This window comes from Scyliorhinus torazame, chromosome 18 (genome assembly GCF_047496885.1).
Source record: "Scyliorhinus torazame isolate Kashiwa2021f chromosome 18, sScyTor2.1, whole genome shotgun sequence".
NCBI lineage: Eukaryota > Metazoa > Chordata > Chondrichthyes > Carcharhiniformes > Scyliorhinidae > Scyliorhinus > Scyliorhinus torazame.
Genome location: NC_092724.1, coordinates 5,714,503 through 5,734,629, shown reverse-complemented (window position 1 = coordinate 5,734,629; position 20,127 = coordinate 5,714,503). Strand labels below are relative to the sequence as shown.

Sequence of the window (20,127 nt, the reverse complement as noted above, 5' to 3'; positions counted from 1 at the left end):
GCCACACACCCCTTGTACACACAGCACTGGCTGTCACAAACTGCTAAGTGTAAATGTTTCAGCCTAAGTGTGCAAGATAAATCGGTGGGGTGGGGGTAGTCAATTGGTCAGAGCACGAGTTGGGGGGGGGGGGGGGGTTTAAGTCAGGGATGCAGTGGGGTCTGCAGTTAAGTTGGTGGGATAGTCTGCGGCGTCAATAGGAATTGGTTGCAATCCTCCTAATCTTCCCTGGATAAATATTCGGCTAAATGAGCTGGAATCATCTGAAGTATGCAAGTTAGAATTTTTTTGCAGGGTTTCAGATCCAGGCTAATTGCCCAGTGGAAGCTGAATTCCTGGGCAATTCCAGTGCAGTCCTTGCTTGAGGGGGGGGTGGGGGGGAAGATCTGGGCTGACTTCTGTGAGGGCAATGTGCCCTCGACAGCAAAAAAAAACACAAAGCAGAGTAAACGGAAGGTGGGGGATGTGAGGAAAATACCCTTTGCAAAATAACACCATTGACAATATGAAAAGGCGGCGGTGGTGCTAGATTATATTTAGACGCTACACCGGACACCAACCTTCAGAGATCTGTCCATATTTGGAGAAGACGGATTCCAGGGACTGCTCGTTGGTGTCGAAGTTAAGCCCCCCGACGAAAAGCTTCCCCTCGTCAGACATCTTGCTTTACCTGCTTGGGGGGGGGGGGGGGGGAAAGAGAGAGAGAGGATTGAGATAGTGCAGAGGGACAGGGGGGTTATTTATTTAATGGAGGGGACCCCACACTGTGATTGAGGGGACGGGCGGTTTGCTGCATGGAGACCCCCCCCCCCCGGGCAGGCAGTGCCGCAGTGCGGCAGGATCCGGGTTCCAAGGCAGTGACCATCCCGGCGCCCGGACAGCACCAGAGACAGAGATCGCCTTTGTGCCGCCGCCATTTTAGAGACCCCCCCTCCTCACAAACCCCCTCCTCAAATCCAACCCCGCCGCCCCCCCCCCCGACAAAAAACCCCATTTCCAGCCGGATTCCCGTCCACCCGCAGCTCCAGGTTCTCTCGCGGTTCAGCTGAGCCCCCCCCGTTATTTTTAAAGGGAGCTGCTTCCTCCCACCCCCCAATAAAGCTGGGCTCGGGCTCAGTCTCTGACTGACCCCCCCCCCCCAAATAAAGCGGGCTCCCTCAGTCTGTGCCCCCCGCCCCACTCACTGCCAGCAGACTGACTGGACCAGCAGCACCTCCAGACTCCGGGGCGGCAATGGCAGCGCGGCAGCGGCCGCCGCTATTTATACCCAGTGTCCCGGATCCAGCTCTGCGCAGCCGCCAACCCCCCGACTCAAACCTCAGCTCAGGCACTCAGCACCTACAGCTACCCCAGACAACCCCCCGACTCAAACCTCAGCTCAGGCACTCAGCACCTACAGCTACCCCAGACAACCCCCCGACTCAAACCTCAGCTCAGGCACTCAGCACCTACAGCTACCCCAGACAACCCCCCGACTCAAACCTCAGCTCAGGCACTCAGCACCTACAGCTACCCCAGACAACCCCCCGACTCAAACCTCAGCTCAGGCACTCAGCACCTACAGCTACCCCAGACAACCCACCAACTCAGACACTCAGCTCCTTCAGCTACCCCGGACAACCCACCGATTCAGGACTCAGTACCTATAGCTACCCCAGACAAGCCCACTCATCACCTACAGCTACCCCAACTCAAACCTCAGCTCAGACATTCAGCACCAACAGCTACTCCAGACAACCCTCTCACTCAAACCTCCGCTCAGGCACTCAGGACCTTCAGCTACCGCAGACAACCCACCGATTCAGGCACTCAGCACCTACAGGTACCCCAGACAACCCTGACTCAAACCTCAGCTCAGGCACTCAGCACCTACAGCTACCACAGCAGCACAGGACAACCCAGTGACTGAAACCTCAGCTAAAGCACTGAGCAGCTTCAGCTACCATAGCAGCACAACAAAGCCACATTCAAGATATTAACAGGGAAAGACAGGCTTCATAAAGACCATCTCCACTGGCTGGAGCTTCAAAAACGACGTGGCATAACCTAAACAAATTAGGGCTGGGCCTTAATTACAAAGCACCTCTTCACTCAAAGGGTGGGAGCAGTTTGGTACTCTCCCACAAACAGCAGTTGAAGCTAGATCTGATAAGGGTATGGGCCAAAGGCACGTGTATGAAGTTAAGTCACAGATCAGCCATGGTCACATTAAATGGAAGGACATGCTCAAGGGGCTGAATGGCTTACTCGTGTTCCTATGTATATTACCAGTCCTCACCTCACACTTATTTTAATAATCTTTATTAGAGACACAAGTAGGTTTATATTAACACTGCAATGAAAATCCCTTTGTCGCCTGTTGGGTACAGAGGGAGAATTCAGAATTTCCAATTCACCTACAAGCACATCTTTCGGGACTTATGAAAGGAAACCGGGGGAAACCACTACTTATACAGTCAATTTTTCAGGCAAGTATGACCAAGGTCTGTATTCTACACTTAGCCTTGTCCATTTATTGTTGTGCAAAAATAAAAGCACTTCACTTGAAGTTTAGAAAACAAAACAAAATTGCCACCGAATCACAATCAAGGTGAAGAGCTTCGCTAAACAAGGACGTCTTAAAAAGGAGGGGGAACTGAATTTTGGACTTGGGCAGCTGGAGACAAAGCCACCAGTTATGGTTGAGTGAATGGAAATGCTGTAAACTCAGGTCAGGCACCATCAATAAAAGAGGAAGAAAGCGATAACTCCTCTATACTCAGTTCGCTCAACATCCGAACACTTCTCCAGTTTTAGCCCAAACTCATTGTGGGGTTGGTACAAGTACACAAGCTATCCATTATAAAGAGCAGCCGGTCTGTGTTTGATCAAACAGTGCTTCAGCCTGATCCTATTTATTTTATGCTGACATCAAGAAATATATTTTTTAAACAGCAAGGACAGTTATTGAAAAAAATAATAGTTATTGAAAACCTATACTAACTATAGCAAGATAGCATCTGCACTTTTGAAAGCAACAATTCCACAATGTGAAATTCAGGAACTTTACTACATTTCTCTGTGAAACAAAGGTAGCTTAATATCATTGATCCAAAATGTCGAGTATGTTCCTTTCTCCACTGATGCTGCCATACCTGCGGAGTATTTCTAGCATTTATGATATAAACAGGATATCACTTACAACTGATTATTCATCTGCACATATGGTCCTGAAATTTGTAATGGAAACTTCACATATAAACCATTCAGGTTTTAATTTTGCATATCATCAATGGAGACACAGCACCAAATTGGCAGGAGGGTATACTGGTGACAATAATGGAAACGAATGATATTGGCTATCCCCTCACTAGCAAGGATTATCTGCCATGTGTCCCAACAATGGCTGACGAGGCAGATTCAGGTCCTTCAGACACCATGGCACACAGATGCCATATCTGGTTGTGTATTATCAGTTCAGGTCACGGCATATTCCATTTACTTTTCCTCTTTATTTTGTTATTGGGCCTCAGTGCTGGGATCCGACCCAGACTCTCACCATTTGTTGGTTTCAGCATATCCTTGATGCACTTCAGTCCTCCTCTGGTGAATCTGCTCCAACTGAGTTGGGCGAAGACGAGTCTGGTATCTGAACTATGTGACCAACTCAACAAAACTGATGATCGTAGCCTCAAAGCCTATGCGGCTTACGACTCAGTCCTTTGAAGTGCCTCCAATATATTGTCTATGTTTCAGCCTCCCAGTAAGCACCACAAGCTTGGTGTGTGTTTAACATTGCAACCGTTAAACATGCTTCAAGTGGCCAAAGGCTGCACCAGCAGATTTCACACAATGCTGATTTCTTCATCAATGTCAGCCTTCTGTGAGTGTTCCACATTTAAAGTACTCATTGTAAATCCTGGGGCATATGCATTTGGAACTTACTGATGAATGACTTTGGCCGCCTGAACATTGTGCAAGGCCCATTTTCTCATCTTTCTGAGTAAATGCATCAAATATTTTCTGGAGATCAGTTCCAGACACTGCACTTACTGCAGCCATTCTCTGGAGATCTGTTTCAGTTACTACAGTATATTGGAGCTTAATGAGGTCAGAGTGGTCCTCATTCAATCAAAAATGGTTTACTGTCCATTTGATAAAGGTGCACTTCACAGGAGCACGTCAGCAATCAAGGTCAAGAGTTGGAGCAATAACAATCGTGTTTGACTCCCATCTTAACCTCAAAGGGGTCAGTAATAGATCTGTTAACGATCCCCGCTCGCATATTACAATTGTTCCAATTATTGTAGGTATTAGGAAAAGCCAACAACATGCCATTGTTCAAGGTATTCAGTTAATATTATTCTAGGATTTTTCCTTTCATCAATAACTGGTCTTTAGTTCCATGTTTTCTCGCTGGCCTTTCGTTCCTGGTTGCCTCTCCCTCCTTTAAATGTCAATCACATGTTACTTTTCAAATCTGTGGGGGCTGTTCTAGACGCTGGGATGATCAAGGCATCTATTGCTGAAACTTTCAGATAAACCTTTTTTAAAAATCCACGCATCTCGGAGATAGCAGTGTAGTTGTAATGTCACTGGACTAGTAATCCAGAGGCCCAGACTAAAGTCTTGGGGGCATGGACTTAAATCCCATTATAGTACTTGGTGACATTGAAATTCAATTAATAAATCTGAAATAAGTCCAAAAATGTGCAGGTTAGGTGGATTGGCTATGCTAAATTGCCTCAAGAGGACGAGGTTGCAGGAATAGGGCAGGGTATTGGGCCTAGATAGGGTGCTCTTTCAAAGGGTCTGTGCAGACTCGATGGGCCAAATGGCCTCCTTCTGCACTGTCGGTATTCTATGAATATTAAGCTCCACCTAGTAACGATGACCATGAGGCAATCATTGATTATTGTACTACTTGGTTTACTGATGTCTAGGGAAGGAAATCTGCCGTCCTTACCTGGTCCAGCTTAGATGACTCCAGACCCAACACTGTGGTTAACTTTTAAATGCCCTATGAAATGGTCCAAAAACCACTGTTCAACAGCAATTAGGGACGGGCAGCAAATGTTGGCCGTGTCACCAATGTTCACAAAAGATTCAATCTCTCTACCTGTCTCTTTGCTACGTTTTTGCTCACCAGTCTTAATATTTCAACTTGGTGTCAAATTTCATCTGACAATGGTCCTGTGAAGTACTCGGAAAGATCGACCATGTTAAAGATGCATAGTTGTAATTTCATTCAACAGAACAAATGTCCTTAGGAACCTCAATCTCACCCATCACATAGCTCCCTTGCCTCCACCCACCATACCACTTCTTCTGGACTTTTCTATTATTTTCCAGATGTGCAAATTGCAAAAGGTTGTTTTGCATTTCAGTGGAGTAACAATGGTAAATGCTGATTAGACACAACTCAAAACTCCTTTTGCACTGCCTGAACCAAGTCAAATATCATTGCTTTAAGTGACATTTTGGGTTGGTGCTCCATAGGTCATTCCAATCAACAGCCTTGATCAATTTCAATTTGTAGTGTTTCAGGGCAATTAATTAAATACGTCAGGAAAAGATTTCACGCTTTGTCGTCCCTGGAGCCAATATATTCTAAATGTGCCAAAACAGCTCAGGTTAGTGACAAAAACTAATTGACTGAACATCTATAGTGGATCTACTTTACCCGAGATAAAATCCATTATGCAAATATTTTATATCATAGCTGAGCTGTATCTCAACTCCTTATAACATGATAGAGATCAATTGTTAGGCAAGAGCATCAAGGAATATGGATTAATGGTTGCTAAATGAATGAGGTACAGATTAAACGGTGGAACAAGTGTAAGGGAGTAAATAGCCGACTCCCGTTTTCTTTTCCTGAGTTCTTATGAAAAGGTGGAGCTTTCTGCTTTCAACAGGTGACAGATTTCAAAAGGACAATAAAGCCAATCGCTGGGATAATAAAATACCAGCAGACAATGGGGCAAATTAACTCCTTCTGTGCTCCAATTATATATACTTGCAAGACAGGTTTGAGTGTTCAGATAACCTTCCAAACTAACTAGTCAGAATGACAAAGGCAGTTTCGGAAACAGAAGCACATCATAGAATTCACATCTCAAGTGGCACAGAAATAAAACGGGACAGTACAAATAGTTCAGTCTGAACAATTATGCATTCATCCCTCTCTAAGAGACTTTACATAACAGCCTAAAAAGTCAGATTTATTTTTAATTTAGTTCAATACATAGCATGAAATTAACATTGAATTACATCATATGCAACTCAATGACATTATTTTTCCAAAAGCTTTTGATTGCCCGAGTCAGCCATGCAAATGGATAGTGTACAGAGGAGATCCTAGGACACATGCTTAATTACATATTTGACTCTGATGTTGAACTAGGCTCATTAAAAACAGCTTCGGAATAATCAGGAAATTAAGTAAAATGTTTTGTTTTACCATCACGACTAATTCAATTATTTGTGGCTAGTTCTTGCATAGCATTGTTTTCAGGTCTAAAAGCAGGTTTTCTTCAACCAGCAAAGCATTAGCTTCCCTGCTTAACAGTGGAGGATGAAAATTTACATAATCTTTCAGTTCAAAATCCTCACTTTCTGTAAGGAGTCTCCAGGAAGTTAGATTCTCTGGTGGCTCAGCATAAAACATTCAGGGCTGCACGGTAACATAGTGGTCAGCACTATGGCTTCACAGCACCAGGGTCCCAGGTTCAATTCCGGGCTTGGGTCACTGTGTGTGTGGAGTCTGCACGTTCTCCCTGTGTCTGCGTGGGTTTCCTCCGGGTGCTCCGGTTTCCTCCCACAAGTACCAAAAGGCGTGCTATTAGGTAATTTGGACATTCTGAATTGTGTACCTGAACAGGCGCCGGAGTGTGGCGATTAGGGGATTTTCACAGTAACTTCATTGCAGTGTTAATGTAAGCCTACTTGTGACAATAAAGATTATTATTAATTCCAGTTACCCTTCTGGGTGCATCACCAATTACATCGGAATACCCAAACATTAAGAGTTTGAGATTGTTTTATGATATAGTGATACATCAGGAGCAAAATAAAATGAAGTGCCAAAGACAGGAGTGATGCTTTTAAAAAAAATAATACTTGCAGCTCAAAGATAATACAAAAGTAGAGGAGTGTGACTATGACTCACAAAATGACTTCCCCTAAAGAGCAGGCAGCATTGTCCTATGTGGATAAGTGAGGCATGCCACCGTCAGAAAATCAAAGGGCGAAGAAGCAAGAAACTATATATTCTACTTCAAAAGCAGCTCAGGCTCAATTCATTTAGTCTACAAAGTGCTCATGTGTAACCAAATCATTTCAAAATTATTTTATTATGCATATGTACCTGTATAATGTAAATTCTTTCAGTTAAAACATTATTAAACTGACCAAAGCTGCCACCTGCCAATAATGTGATTTTAATGATGGTTGACAGTTACTGCAACAAGTGATTTTCACTCAGTACCTCATAACTTAGCATTGAAATAGTTTGGAAATGAAAGCTGTAAGTACAATCTTCAGTGTGATGAATGTCAATTCAGATAATTTAGCTTTTAAGCATCCAGTCATCATCCATTCCAAGGAGGTTTTACTCTGCACAGCAAGTAATTTTTTTTTGCAGGAGCACTGTAGATTCCATTGTATAAAACACAAAAAAATGGGCTTGACCACTTTTAATTAAGTAAAACACTACCACATTGAATAGAACTACAACATTTAATCAACAATTTTGAAGTACATTCTATAATTTTTTTTTACAGTATAAGTCCTCATTTATAGTACATTTTAATTGTTTCCTAAAGTAACCAGTGATGCAGTCAGGATTGATTTGGTAGTGCTCAGCTAGATGGGAATTTTTTTGCTAGGATTAGGAGCATAAGAGAATGAAGGACAGCAAATCATTTAAAAGTGTGCTCTTCAGATCAACATATTGTACAACTGACATAGTTTTCTTAGACTTTGTGGGTACTTATTGCACTCATGTTAACTATAATGCTTTCAAGAATGCCATATCCACAATTTAATGTCTAAATGAAATGGGAGAAAACTGTAGGCTTCCACAAACAATTTAATCCAACAGAAGTGTTGGCCAGTTACCTGAAAACATTAACTGCAACTATGCTAAAATGTTTTTCCTTTTTTCTTCCTTTTCTTTCAAACAGGAGAATCAGCCTGAAATGAGTGAACACAACATTTACAAAGATTGATCAATGTGCATGACTCCAATCCAAAAATTTGTCATACATAGTAATGAACAAATCTAATGGCATCAAATATTGAAGGTCTATAGATATTTACAAGAATAAACCTAGATATGTACAAGAATGAACCAAGATAATAAAAATAATCGCTTATTGTCACAAGTAGGCTTCAATTAAGTTACTGTGAAGAGCCCGTAGTCGCCACATTCCGGCGCCTGTTCGGGGAGGCTGGAACGGGAATTGAACCCGCGCTGCTGGTCCTGTTCTGCATTACAAGCCAGCTGTCTTAGCCCACTATGCTAAACCATCCCCTCTTGCTATTAGATGCAATATTTGACAAACAATAGCTTGAAGAAATCATTCAAGGATCAACTCATTTACCCAATGTACTGCTGGAACACATGGGAGGATTAAAGTGGGAATTGAATAAATGAAACACATGTTTACCATTCAGAATACATGTTCATAGTGAAAAGTAAACTCATAGAAACGTTCAAAATCCTGATTAGGCTAGCAACAAAGCTAATCGTTACTCAATAGTAACTAAAATTGAGAGATTAGCAAAATGCCACATGTGGAAGGTTTTCTCTTCTCCCCTTCATCCTGATTAATTCATACCAGCACAATTAACACACCTAAGGTAGGGTTGGTCAAGATAAATTAAAACCAGGCAAACTGTATACAGACGTCAATTAGTTTTAGGTATGTACCATCTGCATCCACAGTGGTGAAGTCCCAAATCTGACTATATCATATACAGAGTCACTTGATTGCACAGAAAATACAAAATTTAAAGAGTTGATAACCTTTCATTGCTGACCTATTATCCTAGTTTTACAATTGTAACAATTGTACAAGTGGAGATCTCAAAATAGTATCCATTTAGCTATTGTCAAATGCAGTTATACGCAAAGATTTAATTCACACTAGTGACAAGCTCATTTATAGAACTTTATTTTAACGAATGAAATTACTTACATTGCATTTCATGAAAATTCACCTCTTCCTCTCCAAACGTTTAACCCATCTTCTTTCTTCAGTCTTGCTCATTCTACAACAGAAAGTCAATACGTTAACCTTTTCTTATATGTAATTTCAAATCTTAATCCATTAACTAATTCACTATCCAAGCATAAAATTCTACTTCAGCACTAAGGTTTTAAGTGGGTCATCAGAAAACTAAGATTTTCTATAGTTCTTGCTTTCAAAATGTGCTAATTAAGCAAATCCAAAAGTATTTGTATAATTGAGAAACTCGAGCATGTTCACAAGTGTAACTCAGTATGAATTGAACATTAAATGGGTTTGCTTTCCAATTTAAAAGTTGTGGGAAGAATTAGTCCGTATTTTAGAAAAAAGCAACTCAAGAGTCCACTCATTACAACCTAGATTATATTTCCAAATTATGCAGCGACTGCAAATATTACAAACCCCAAGAGATCCTCCACTCCAACATCCTGTAGAGATTAACCTCCCAAAGGGAATAGTGACATAATTGCAGAAAACAATACTATTAAATTATAAACATGCCACTAATTAAATACAAAGGAAAAACAAAATTTGAACCAATGCTTGTGGTATGCTGGGCCCCAGACTGAAATCTGGGGACCTTGCGAACCCCAGTTTAGAAATGTACAGTGTATTAGAAATAACTTGTGAACTGGGATATTGTTTAAAAAAAAAAAGAATCGCTCAAAAGCACAAATTCCTCCCCCTTCCACTTAACAGCGCAATTGACCTTGGCATTCGTGTTGCTGAGTTTGGCAAATTAAGGTCCAGAAGTGGAGTTTCACATCAAGTCCTTCATTGGTTTTTTCACCAATGGCAACAAGCCCATTTGATCTGGGTGCATTTTACAAAATTGGGAATTGTAGTTTGCTTGAACTGATTTGTAGAGATGTACACATTAAGAAGGCCAAGGAAGAAATCCACTCAAGTTTATTTCAAGTTCATCACCAGAACATTTAAAACGGTTCAGCTTAACGAAATGGGAAAGTGGACATTGTACGAGAGCAAAATGAGTTACCTCAAGGCTATGATTATGTCCACTGATGCATTAGCCATAACCAGCTGAAGTTTCCTTGCACGAGGAACACGTCATTCTTCAATGCCACTACCTTCAGCAAAGCTAGCAAAAATCTTGATATTGTAAAGTATATGACATCTTTTTGACAGGTAATATGGGCTGTTATCTTAATTCATGTAATGGTTGCACAAGTTTTGAATATTAAAAGGACAAAACAACTAAGCAGGAAGTACTTTCAGATAGGATAGTCTGAGAAACTTTTACTTAAATGCCTGGTGGACAGGATTATTGGGTAGGGTGAAACAGAAGGGAAGAACTTGCATTGCACGTGAGAATTGCTTTAATTTTTTAAAAATACATTATTATGTTTGGGGCGAGGGTTGTAACTTAGAATGAGGTCAATGATTTTATTTGCACTTTGAATTCTAGAACACTGATGTGTCATTTGGGCTCCTTTTAGGACTGATTTACATTTTCTTGAACAATACATAAAGCAAGTCTGGCGTATTTCAATCCGAGCAAGCTAGCTTTCCATATTGAAAGAAACTTGGCAGTTTTAATGTATGATTACTCATTTTAGTTATCCACAATAATTAATATTATTCATACAACTTGGAATGAAGGTTTAAAAATTTAGGTGAGCCATTCAAAAGAAAGATCGATATTTTACCAAATCTAAATGACACCGCACTAACTACAAATCAAAATGACTCATTCATGCCTTTTCAAAAAGTCTAAAAGATAAATCAGCATCATTCTAATCTCAACAAAAAGAGAAACTGGCTTGCTGGGTCAAGGCGAGAAGGGAGAGGGTCTGAAGGGGGAAACCACTGACAATGATCAAGATCAGCGCTAATCCACCTCGCCTGCACAACTGGGTTCCAAAGTCCACCATTTCAAATTTGGTTCAAAATGTGCTTAATATTTTTCAAAAATATACAGAATAGTTAGTGACTTATAGAACAGTCACAGTAAAACACACAAGAATGACACTATAGATTTCCCATCAAATAGGAAAGTGTTATTTAAAATGTTTTTAAAGCCAGTTATTAATAGATGTTAGCCAGGAAAGAAAGCAATCTGGCAGCCTTCTTTACACAAATTATGTAGCATGTGGAGTTATTTCAATTATAGAACAAAATAGAATTCTTTACTGCACGGACGGCACAGCGTCTAGCATTGCTGCCTCACAGCCACAGGCTCCCGGGTCCAATTCCAGCCTCGGGAGTTTGCACTTTCTCCCAGTGTCTGCGTGGGTTTCCTCCCACAGTCCAAAGATGTGCAGGTTAGGTGGATTGACCATGTCCAAAAAAGGTGAGGTGGGGTTACGGGCTTAAAGCAGGGTGCTCTTTCTAAGGGCCGGTGCAGACTCAATGGGCTGAATGGCCTCCTTCTGCACTGTCGATTCTATGAGTTCAGTATTTAGAATTATAGAGGTAGATAAAGGACAATAATCAGATAGTCACATGTATTAAAATGGACAACTTACATCCAATTTCAGTAGCTACTTTTTAATTGAAATTGGATGAACTTCAGTTAGCAGGGCTCACTATGATACTTATGGTCGATTAAAGGCAACAAGAGATCTTTGGGCAAGGTTCTTTAATCAGTTTCCAAAAAAGCCAAGTTTATACAAAAAAAAAAGTGTTTCATCCTTGCACATGAAATACAGCATGAACAAATGGCCAACTTTACCAGTATATAATTTTCCAAAAACAAGCCTCCTATATTAGATTGAAAATGAATGCATTTTTTTGTAAATTGTATCTTAACAGGCTCAATGCAAAATACTCAAGATCCAGCAGTTTGAACATTCCACTGCAAGTTAATTTTTAATGACAGGCAGAACGACTGAATGTTGATTTACCATCAGGAAAGTAATCTGCGTTTAGTTGTTTTTCAACAAATAAGCTCGGGAGAAAAAAAAAAAATCAATACTCTGCAGCATGCACAGCTTGTGTTATCTTGTTCAATTGGTCTTTTTACAGCCAGCAGAGGGGAGAGAAAAAAGGAGAAATATCAAAATTCTGCAAAAAAAAAAAAAAAAACTGGAGTTGGGAAATTGGGAAAGGAACTGATGAAGATTTCAACAAGATAAAAACAAGATCAAGTCTGTTCTTTACAAGTGCAGGTCTGAAAGGAAAACTTTAAAATAAATAGGCTCAATAGGTCTTTTTTGACCTAAAAGTAAATGCACATTCAAGTCAGAAGCTATCAGACTGTCAATAATTTTGATAATGTTAAAACAGACAACAAGTTCAGAAGATAACTGCTTTCTGTAGTTCCAAAACTCAAGAGCCAAAAGGAGGATGATCTTGATTCAAGGAGATTGATTATTCATTTGTAGCTGGAGGAGGAGAAGCAGGCACAAGGTAAAGAATTTGTAATACACTTTTAATTCAGCTTCTCCATATTCTATCAGATTGTAAAAATAGCAACTGATTGGTACACTTTGCTTCTTTAACACCATTTATTTTTTAAGTACAAACAGCATGAAGTGCTCGTACCAGTAAGGCTCAAACTTTAAGAATATTCAAAACAAGCAACTGGGCAGGCAGCGCACGATTCCAATTCCAAATTGGGGATCTACGTCAACTGACAAGTTCTTATACTTGCCAGAATCTTGGATGAACATTTCATTCCAAGTATTTTTTCTTGGGGGTTATAGGAGTCAAAAGGGGAGGAAGGAGGTAGAGAAGAAAAAAGGCTAGCATATGAAGCACCCACCTCTTCATACTTTATACAGAATGACATCCACAGCCAAGACAATTTCCTTTTGTTACAGTAAGGTAGTAGGTAGACGGAAATTGAGATTCCAAGAGAAATATCAAAGCTAAAGGATCTCTCATGATGTTGCCCGTTGAAAATCAGAACAAAACAAATGCCCTTTAGAGCGCTTTAGTGATGCTGTAGGTATGAGGATAATCTGGAGCTTCCGAATCTCCTTCTAGTGCAAAGTATATAGCTGCCCAATGCCCAAATAAAGAGTGTGCAACATGCATTGCCAATTAGATAAAACAGTTCACTGATAGGGCTGGTAGACCCACTCCAAAAGCTCCGTGAACAAAACTCAGCAGCCAAAGCCCCAGGGAGCATAATGCAGAAGAGGTTATTTCATGTCATTCACCTCCCTCTCCTTCATATACTGATCAAATAGTACAAAGGGAGTTCAACCACCAGTAGAAGCCATGGTCTCAAAAATAATGCACCAAACTATAGTGCTTTAAATTTGTCAAGACAAGCAATAAAGTTCACAATTTCATTTCTTCAGTCCTGGAGGAGTTGAAAATCAAAATTTCATCTGTGAGTTTTAAGTTGACTTGATGTTTGGTTTACAAATCTGCAGAAAAATGACTCTAGGAAACAATAATTGAGGGCAACCAGCATTTTTCTGTAAACAGAAGCGCTCCATTTATCCAGTTGTTAGAATTGAACTTAATTGATCGTAGAAAGAGTGATAAAGGAAAATTTTGTTCCATGAAATCCCGATTATCCACTCTAGATTTTAGAGTTCACATTTCGAAACTAAAATGTGAGTTAAACGATTACATAATTAAAGTCCTATTAAACCCTTTATTGAAAACACTGAAAATTGAAGGGTTAAAATTCATCAAAACAGGTTCTTTCATATTAGTTTGTAAAATAAATGTTATTATTGCTATAATAAAATCCTAAATTACAATATCAAAAGTACAATTTAAAACACAACTTCTCATCAGAATTCTTCTTCCTGCTTAATTTTTTTCATTTAGAAATTGCCCGTGCCCATTTTTCTGATTACTACTTCCAGTTCAGAGGAAGGAATACATTTTCAAAACTTATGAGGTGTGGCGAGGGGAGATTGAAACTAAGCTTTCCAGCTTCTTGAATTGCCAAGTAAAAATTTGATGTTTGCTGCAGTTAAATTTCCAATGAGTTAAATATGCCCAACAGTGACACTACACAATTAAGCTTACAGGTTTAACTCGTTTCAAAAATCCCACAGCTAAACACGCCTTGCTGGTATATCTTAATTTCAGTATGGAATTATAACAACCTATACTATTGTTCACTGGTATAAAAGCTTACATTAAGTCTGCTGTATTTAAAAATAAACTTAATGTCAAGTTATTATTATAGTTGAATCCCAGTATTGTGAAAAGGTGAAAAAGGAAACCTACAGATATCCCATTTACCCAGCTTGAACCTCAAAAAGCTGCATGGAATTTTTCATATCAAGTTCAAGGGTGAGTCAGGACGTATTTTTCAATAGGAGGGAAATCTCAGCGTTCCAACAAGATGAGGTTGAGATTTTGTAAAAGAACATTTTTAAATAAAGATTAAATGAGTAATCCACATCACCATAACTATACTGTTCTAAACTTGCTGCAAATTGCATTGGAAGTTTAAGAGGTTTGCACATGTACTTACCATAACTATCATAGTCCTCTCGATACGACTTTCCAGCTGAACTGTTATAGCCATAGCTGCTAGAATTTTGACTCCTACAATTAAAAAATATATATTTACCACAATGAAACACAAAAAGATTTACCAATATGAAGGAATACTATTATTTACCTATTATAGTAGTCGTTTCTGTAACTGCTTCGTCCACTTCTGTCACCATCTATTGGAAGATTGAGCAAGTTAGCCTTTTGAGAACATGTGTTGGAAAAATAAGTTTAACATCTACCGTACAAGATTTGTCTACTTCTTAGAATTGTGGGTAGAACCATGTGTTAAGCTTGAATATGCTAAATGACACATATTCCGTACAGCATCATTCCAAAACTGGAACCAAAAGTTTATTGTTCCACATTAGCAAAGCAGTATTTATTACCCACCCGCAGTTGCCACAAGGGCACTGAAATTACATGCAGGCCAGTTCAGATAAAATTGCAGTACCTATGCACAATAATCTCAACCTATTTGTGCCAATGTTTCTATTGCAAGCTCACAAAATACATTATTGACTTCATTTCGCAAACTTCACTAGGATTTGAACTCGTCCACTGAGTTACAAGTCCAGTACCATAAATAATAAATTACCATCCCCAATTACATTCACATCATCAGCAGGCTATGTTTCACCATTAAGCACCTCTGTAAAATCCACGGCTGCCTCTCCCACCACGGAATCCATAACTTCGTGATTGCCCACTTTGGTAATTTCGAGATCGTCCCCCGGAGCCTTTTCCTGCTTGGTCTACTCGAATCTGCCGACCATCAACTGACTAAAAGTATCAAAAGAAACAAAACTGATTAATTGCCATAGTGGTGCGGTATGGAGTATAATCACAATACTTCAATTTGCTTTCCTCAAAAAGTTTGGAATTCAAAACAAACACACTGGTTAGCACTACAGGACCAGGGACCTGGGTTCAATTCCAGCCATGGGTCTCTGTGGAGTTTGCACGTTCTCACCATGTCTACATGGGTTTCCCAGTGAAAAGATGTACAGGTTAGGTTATGGGGTTACAGGGATAGGGCGAGGTGGAAATGTAAATGGGTAGCTCAAAGGATCGGTGCAAACTCAATGGGCCTCCTCCTGCAATGTAGGGATTCTATGATAATCTAATTTACTGGTTGAATATCTGAGCAAAGCCACTAATTTACTTCAAAGAAATTGGAATGGATAGGGTGAGATAGTATACAACAGTGTAATTGTAAATTTGTTCTATGGTACAAAATGCTTTCCTGTTATTTGGAATATATTCAAGATGGACAGTTTATTGTATCGGAAATGATGTCCACGATCTAAGTTTTAAAAGACCCGTATCCAGAAATATATACCTTTCCATTCATAGCCAAGGCATCTCGTGCATCATCAGGATTTTCAAAAGTAACAAAACCAAATCCTCTGGATTTGTGTGTGTCTTTATCTTTGATCACAAGGACTGAACATGGGTAAGGAGAAAAGAAAGCAGTATCAGAATTAAGTGTTCAAGTTAAAAATACATTCAAATTTCTAAATTAAACATCTTGCATGCAGTATTTATTGACCGTTTATTATTGCTGAGCTGGTCTTTTAAAATATGGAATTTACGGACTATGGCATAGGCAAGATTGGTCTACTTGAGGATCGATCATTTCATACCAGGAACAAGTAGGCCTGCGATTTTGTTCACTACCCTGCTTATTTGCCCAAGCCAAACCACATCTAGAAATCTTGGTGTTATGTCTGAGGCAGGGTCAGCCACCGTGACTCATCTCATTGCCAAAACCTTTATGGCTCTGCATTTTCAACAAAGCTTCACAAAGTCTATTTTTTCAAACATGATTTCAGTCACTTGTTCTCACATTCATTATGGCTCAGCAACAGATTCCGTTTATTCATTCTCTTTTATTTCCCCCTCACAAAGATTGTTTACAACATTGATAGCACAGTATGAATAACAAATGACTATTTTTTAGTGTTGATTGAAGAAAGCAGGCTAGGAGTACATGACTCTCAACATCTGTCAAGTAGCAAGTGGGAATATTATTTGTTAAACTGGGCACTAAAACACATCTAACTTGCGCACCTTGGCCTGTCCAATTGCTTAAAAAAGTACATGGTAAAGGTAGGAAAAGGAACATCTTCAATTGGGTGTGAACCAAACTTGTGCGCTCAGCTCAACAGTTTTATTCAGGAATGAATACCAAAGGAGGATCTAATGAGAATTATAGCAGTTGGGTACCAATCCAAAATCACCAGCTTGTGTTCATTTCCCACAGAAATTAGAAGTCACCATTTTATATTTAAATATGTTGGTTGTATCTTGTTGCCTCGATAGATTCAATCTTGTGTCCTTCTGCATTCCCAGCAAATTCTGAGTCTCCCTGCCCTCTTGTCATCTCCTTTAGCAGCTTATTATTTTAGTTTAATATACTAATGTTATTATCCAGTGACAAAGCATATTTGGCACAGGCCAATTCTTTTTTCTTAGTAAAAGGAATGGCCACATTAAAATTGTTTCAAATGAACATACTGTACACATTAAAACCTTACCATCACGAACCTCTCCATACTTGGAAAATAGTTGTTCCAGTGATTGCTCGTCTGTGTCAAAATTGAGGCCACCAACAAAAAGCTTTCCTTCATCAGACATGGTGTTTTCTGAGAGAGTACATAGACCACTTAAGAAATCTCAATGAAAAATACTGTAATGATTAAATTGTAATCTGCAAGGGAGAACCTACTCTGAAAATTAAAATTACTTCTGGATCCCGCCCATCTAATTGGAATAGAATACAACAAAGTCACATCATGCATGCATTTAAGTTTTGCAGATAAATTCTGGAAACAGATTAAAATTGTAGATACATGTTCACAGACGAGTGGGAGCTTATCCATTTTGACGGAAAGATTAGTGAGGCAGGGCAGCAGTGGTTAGCATTGCTGTCCCACAGCACCAGGGACCTCGGGTGACTGTCTATGTGGAGTTTGCACATTCTTCCCGTGTCTGCGTGGGTTTTCTCCGGTTTCCTCCCAGTCCAAAGATGTGCAGGTTAGGTGGATTAGATATGCTAAATTGTCCCTTGGTGGGGTTACAGGGATAAGGTATTCTTTCAGAGGGTCGATGCAGACTCGATGGGCTGAATGGCCTCCTTCTGCACCGTAGGGATTCTATGGAATTATGTAAATAGAAAGCAGATTCAAAATGCGTCTGGGTGTCTTTGTTCATGAATCGCAGAATGTCTGTATGCAGGTACAAAATGAAGTAAGAAAGACAAAAGGACTGGAATTTAAAAATAGAGAAGTATTGTCGCAATTGTATCTAGGGTGTCAGTGAGAACACGCCTGGAATGTTGTGTCCAGTTTTGATCACCTTATTTGAGGAAGGATGTGGTGGCATTGGAAGCAGTTCAGAGGTTCACGAGATTGATTCTGGGGTGAAGGGGTTGACGTATGAGAGATGAAACAATTCGGCATTATACCCGTTTAGAAGGATCAAGGTATATAAAATACTAAAATGGATTGATAAAGTAAACGTACACCAAATATTGCTCCTTGTGGGGCAATCGAAGACAAGAGGTCACAGGTACAGGTTGAGAGGCGGTAGATTTAAAACTGAGATGAGGAGGCACTACGTCTGCCCCATAGTGCGGCGGACTCCGAATCATTAAATGGTTTCAAGAGGATAGATATATTTCTGATTGAAATGAATAACAAGACAGTTCATCTGGGTGGACATACCCCAAATCTAGATTAAAACGAGACAAAAGATTTAAACTAAGGCAAGAGGAAGATGTGTTTTAGGAAGAGGCAATAGAATTAAAACACATCTAGATTTAACACTAAGTTTACAGTATGAGCTTTTAATATTTTAAATGTAGTCCAAAGTTGGTCAAAGATTTGGGGAGATAATTAGAGGTGCTCATTCAAAGGGTTGGTGCAGACTCGTTAGGCCCAATGGCCTCCTCCGGCACTGTAGGGATTCTAGAAGACTCATTTCTTTCCTGAAAAATTAACACCTGTAAAGTTTTTTAGGATGTTAAAAAGAAACATCGCCTTATGTACACACTTTCACTCAGTTATAATTAGAACAATGATCTATTGGAAGGGCAGGAAAAATCGATATTGTACTCTTTACGTTGTGTTACGTTTGACAGACTGGCAATGTGATCAATCAATCTTAAGGAACGGAGATGCTGTGTGGCCCTTATACTGACAAACATGGATTACTTAAACCGGTTTAAATGGCCACAGAAGCAATCTTCAAATAACAAAAGCAGTGTCACATGAGGAGATACAGGATTGTGCAAGGGGGAGAGAGAGAAAAAAAGAGATCGGCAAGTTTTAATTGCAACTGCGACACAGAAGATGGAGGCAGCTGCCCTGTTCCCCGGGAGCTGGAGACACCCCTCCTGCCGTAGATTTCAAGACACCCTCTTCTCTCCCCCCTTCCCCAATGAGCCAAATCCTCCCGCCCAGATGGAGACCCCAGATCCTCCCCCCCCCCAAAAAAAAGACCTGAAGACATCCACTCCCCCCCACCCACCCACCCACCACCACCCACAAAAAACGTGAATGGAGCTGAAGGCATCCCCTCCCTCCCCGAGCCCTGGAGGAGCCGGAGGCCTCCGGGGGACCCCGCCGCCATTTTACCGCCTGGCCGCCATTTTAGACCGCGGACGCGGAGCGAGGATTCCCCCCCCGCCTCCCTCCAAACCCGAGCTGAACATCTACCCACCCCCCATAAATTTCCCCACCACGCACGCCGGAGACGTAAACAGGGGCCTTTTCCACAAAGCCCGCGACTGGGGCTTCCGCCGTCCCGGATCCTCACAACGTAAACATTCAACCGGCCGTAGTTACTTTTTTTTATCCACGGGAGAAAACGACCCTCCCGGCCGTGGGTTTTGGATCGAAGTAGCAAACAACGCAGCCGCCTGGCCTCACTCACCGTTCGTTTATGCACAAAGCGCCGCGCAAGCCTTTCGTTTCCCCTCAGCACACCGTTCCCTCTCTCTGCTCCGAGACAAACAACAGCCGAGAAGGTGGGGGGGGGGGGGTGGGGGAAGCGAGAAAACAATCCGCCTGCCCTATTTCCCCAGCACTGCGCAGGCGCGGCGCCTGGATTTCCCGTCCCCCTCCCCGTGAGCAGGCACCAACTCCCGGCGGCGCGCAGGCGCAGCGAACGGATTCTTTTTGAAAAGAAACCGTCACCTGTCCGGCCCCCCGCCCCCTGGCGGCGCGCAGGCGCAGAGGAGGCTCGCTCCCGCGGCGCGCAGGCGCCGTGGTCCCCCCCCCCCGCGGTGCGCAGGCGCAGAGGAGGCTCTATTCCCTCACTCTCCCGCGCACGGAGGCGGGAATGTCCGGCAGGTAGGGAGCGTCTGTGGAGGGAGACACCGAGTTAAAAGGAGCAAGCTCTGAGGGAGAAGCCTTCGCCTCTCTCCCCTCACAGGCACCGCCAGACCCGCCCGCTTTCC

The 20,127-nt window shown here is 41.2% G+C and overlaps 2 protein-coding genes across 19 annotated transcripts in view; both read right to left on the bottom strand.

Moving 5' to 3' along the window:
• The window catches only part of LOC140394906 (cold-inducible RNA-binding protein-like), a 32,805-nt gene extending 23,550 nt beyond the window's left edge, over nucleotides 1–9,255 (bottom strand). For 13 of the 15 annotated variants that reach the window (XM_072482071.1, XM_072482073.1, XM_072482072.1 and 10 more), the window contains exons 1-2: nucleotides 1,185–1,314; nucleotides 561–670 (exon numbers count right to left, since the gene is read on the bottom strand). In XM_072482071.1, the coding sequence (XP_072338172.1) occupies nucleotides 561–660 (100 nt within the window). In that variant the 5' untranslated portion in view covers nucleotides 661–670; nucleotides 1,185–1,314. Of the gene's footprint in view, nucleotides 1–560; nucleotides 674–1,184; nucleotides 1,315–8,100; nucleotides 8,176–9,182 lie in introns of those variants that run through there. The other 2 variants (XM_072482078.1, XM_072482074.1) reach the window with 2 other exon arrangements.
• On the bottom strand, nucleotides 7,706–19,753 carry LOC140394908 (cold-inducible RNA-binding protein B-like). 4 transcript variants are annotated; one of them, XM_072482088.1, is made up of 8 exons: nucleotides 19,602–19,753; nucleotides 17,204–17,311; nucleotides 16,006–16,109; nucleotides 15,314–15,446; nucleotides 14,791–14,839; nucleotides 14,641–14,714; nucleotides 9,183–9,255; nucleotides 7,706–8,175 (listed from the first exon to the last, which is right to left on the bottom strand). In XM_072482088.1, the coding sequence occupies exons 2-7, from the start codon at nucleotides 17,301–17,303 to the stop codon at nucleotides 9,251–9,253; spliced, it is 465 nt and encodes a 154-aa protein (XP_072338189.1). In that variant the 5' UTR covers nucleotides 17,304–17,311; nucleotides 19,602–19,753; the 3' UTR covers nucleotides 7,706–8,175; nucleotides 9,183–9,250. The 4 variants fall into 4 exon arrangements, with proteins under 4 accessions (XP_072338189.1, XP_072338188.1, XP_072338190.1 ...); XM_072482087.1 differs by lacking the exons at nucleotides 7,706–8,175; nucleotides 9,183–9,255 and adding an exon at nucleotides 11,818–12,577; XM_072482089.1 differs by lacking the exons at nucleotides 7,706–8,175; nucleotides 9,183–9,255 and adding an exon at nucleotides 11,818–12,577 and having other exon boundaries at nucleotides 14,641–14,699.
• Nucleotides 19,754–20,127: the final 374 nt, after the last annotated feature.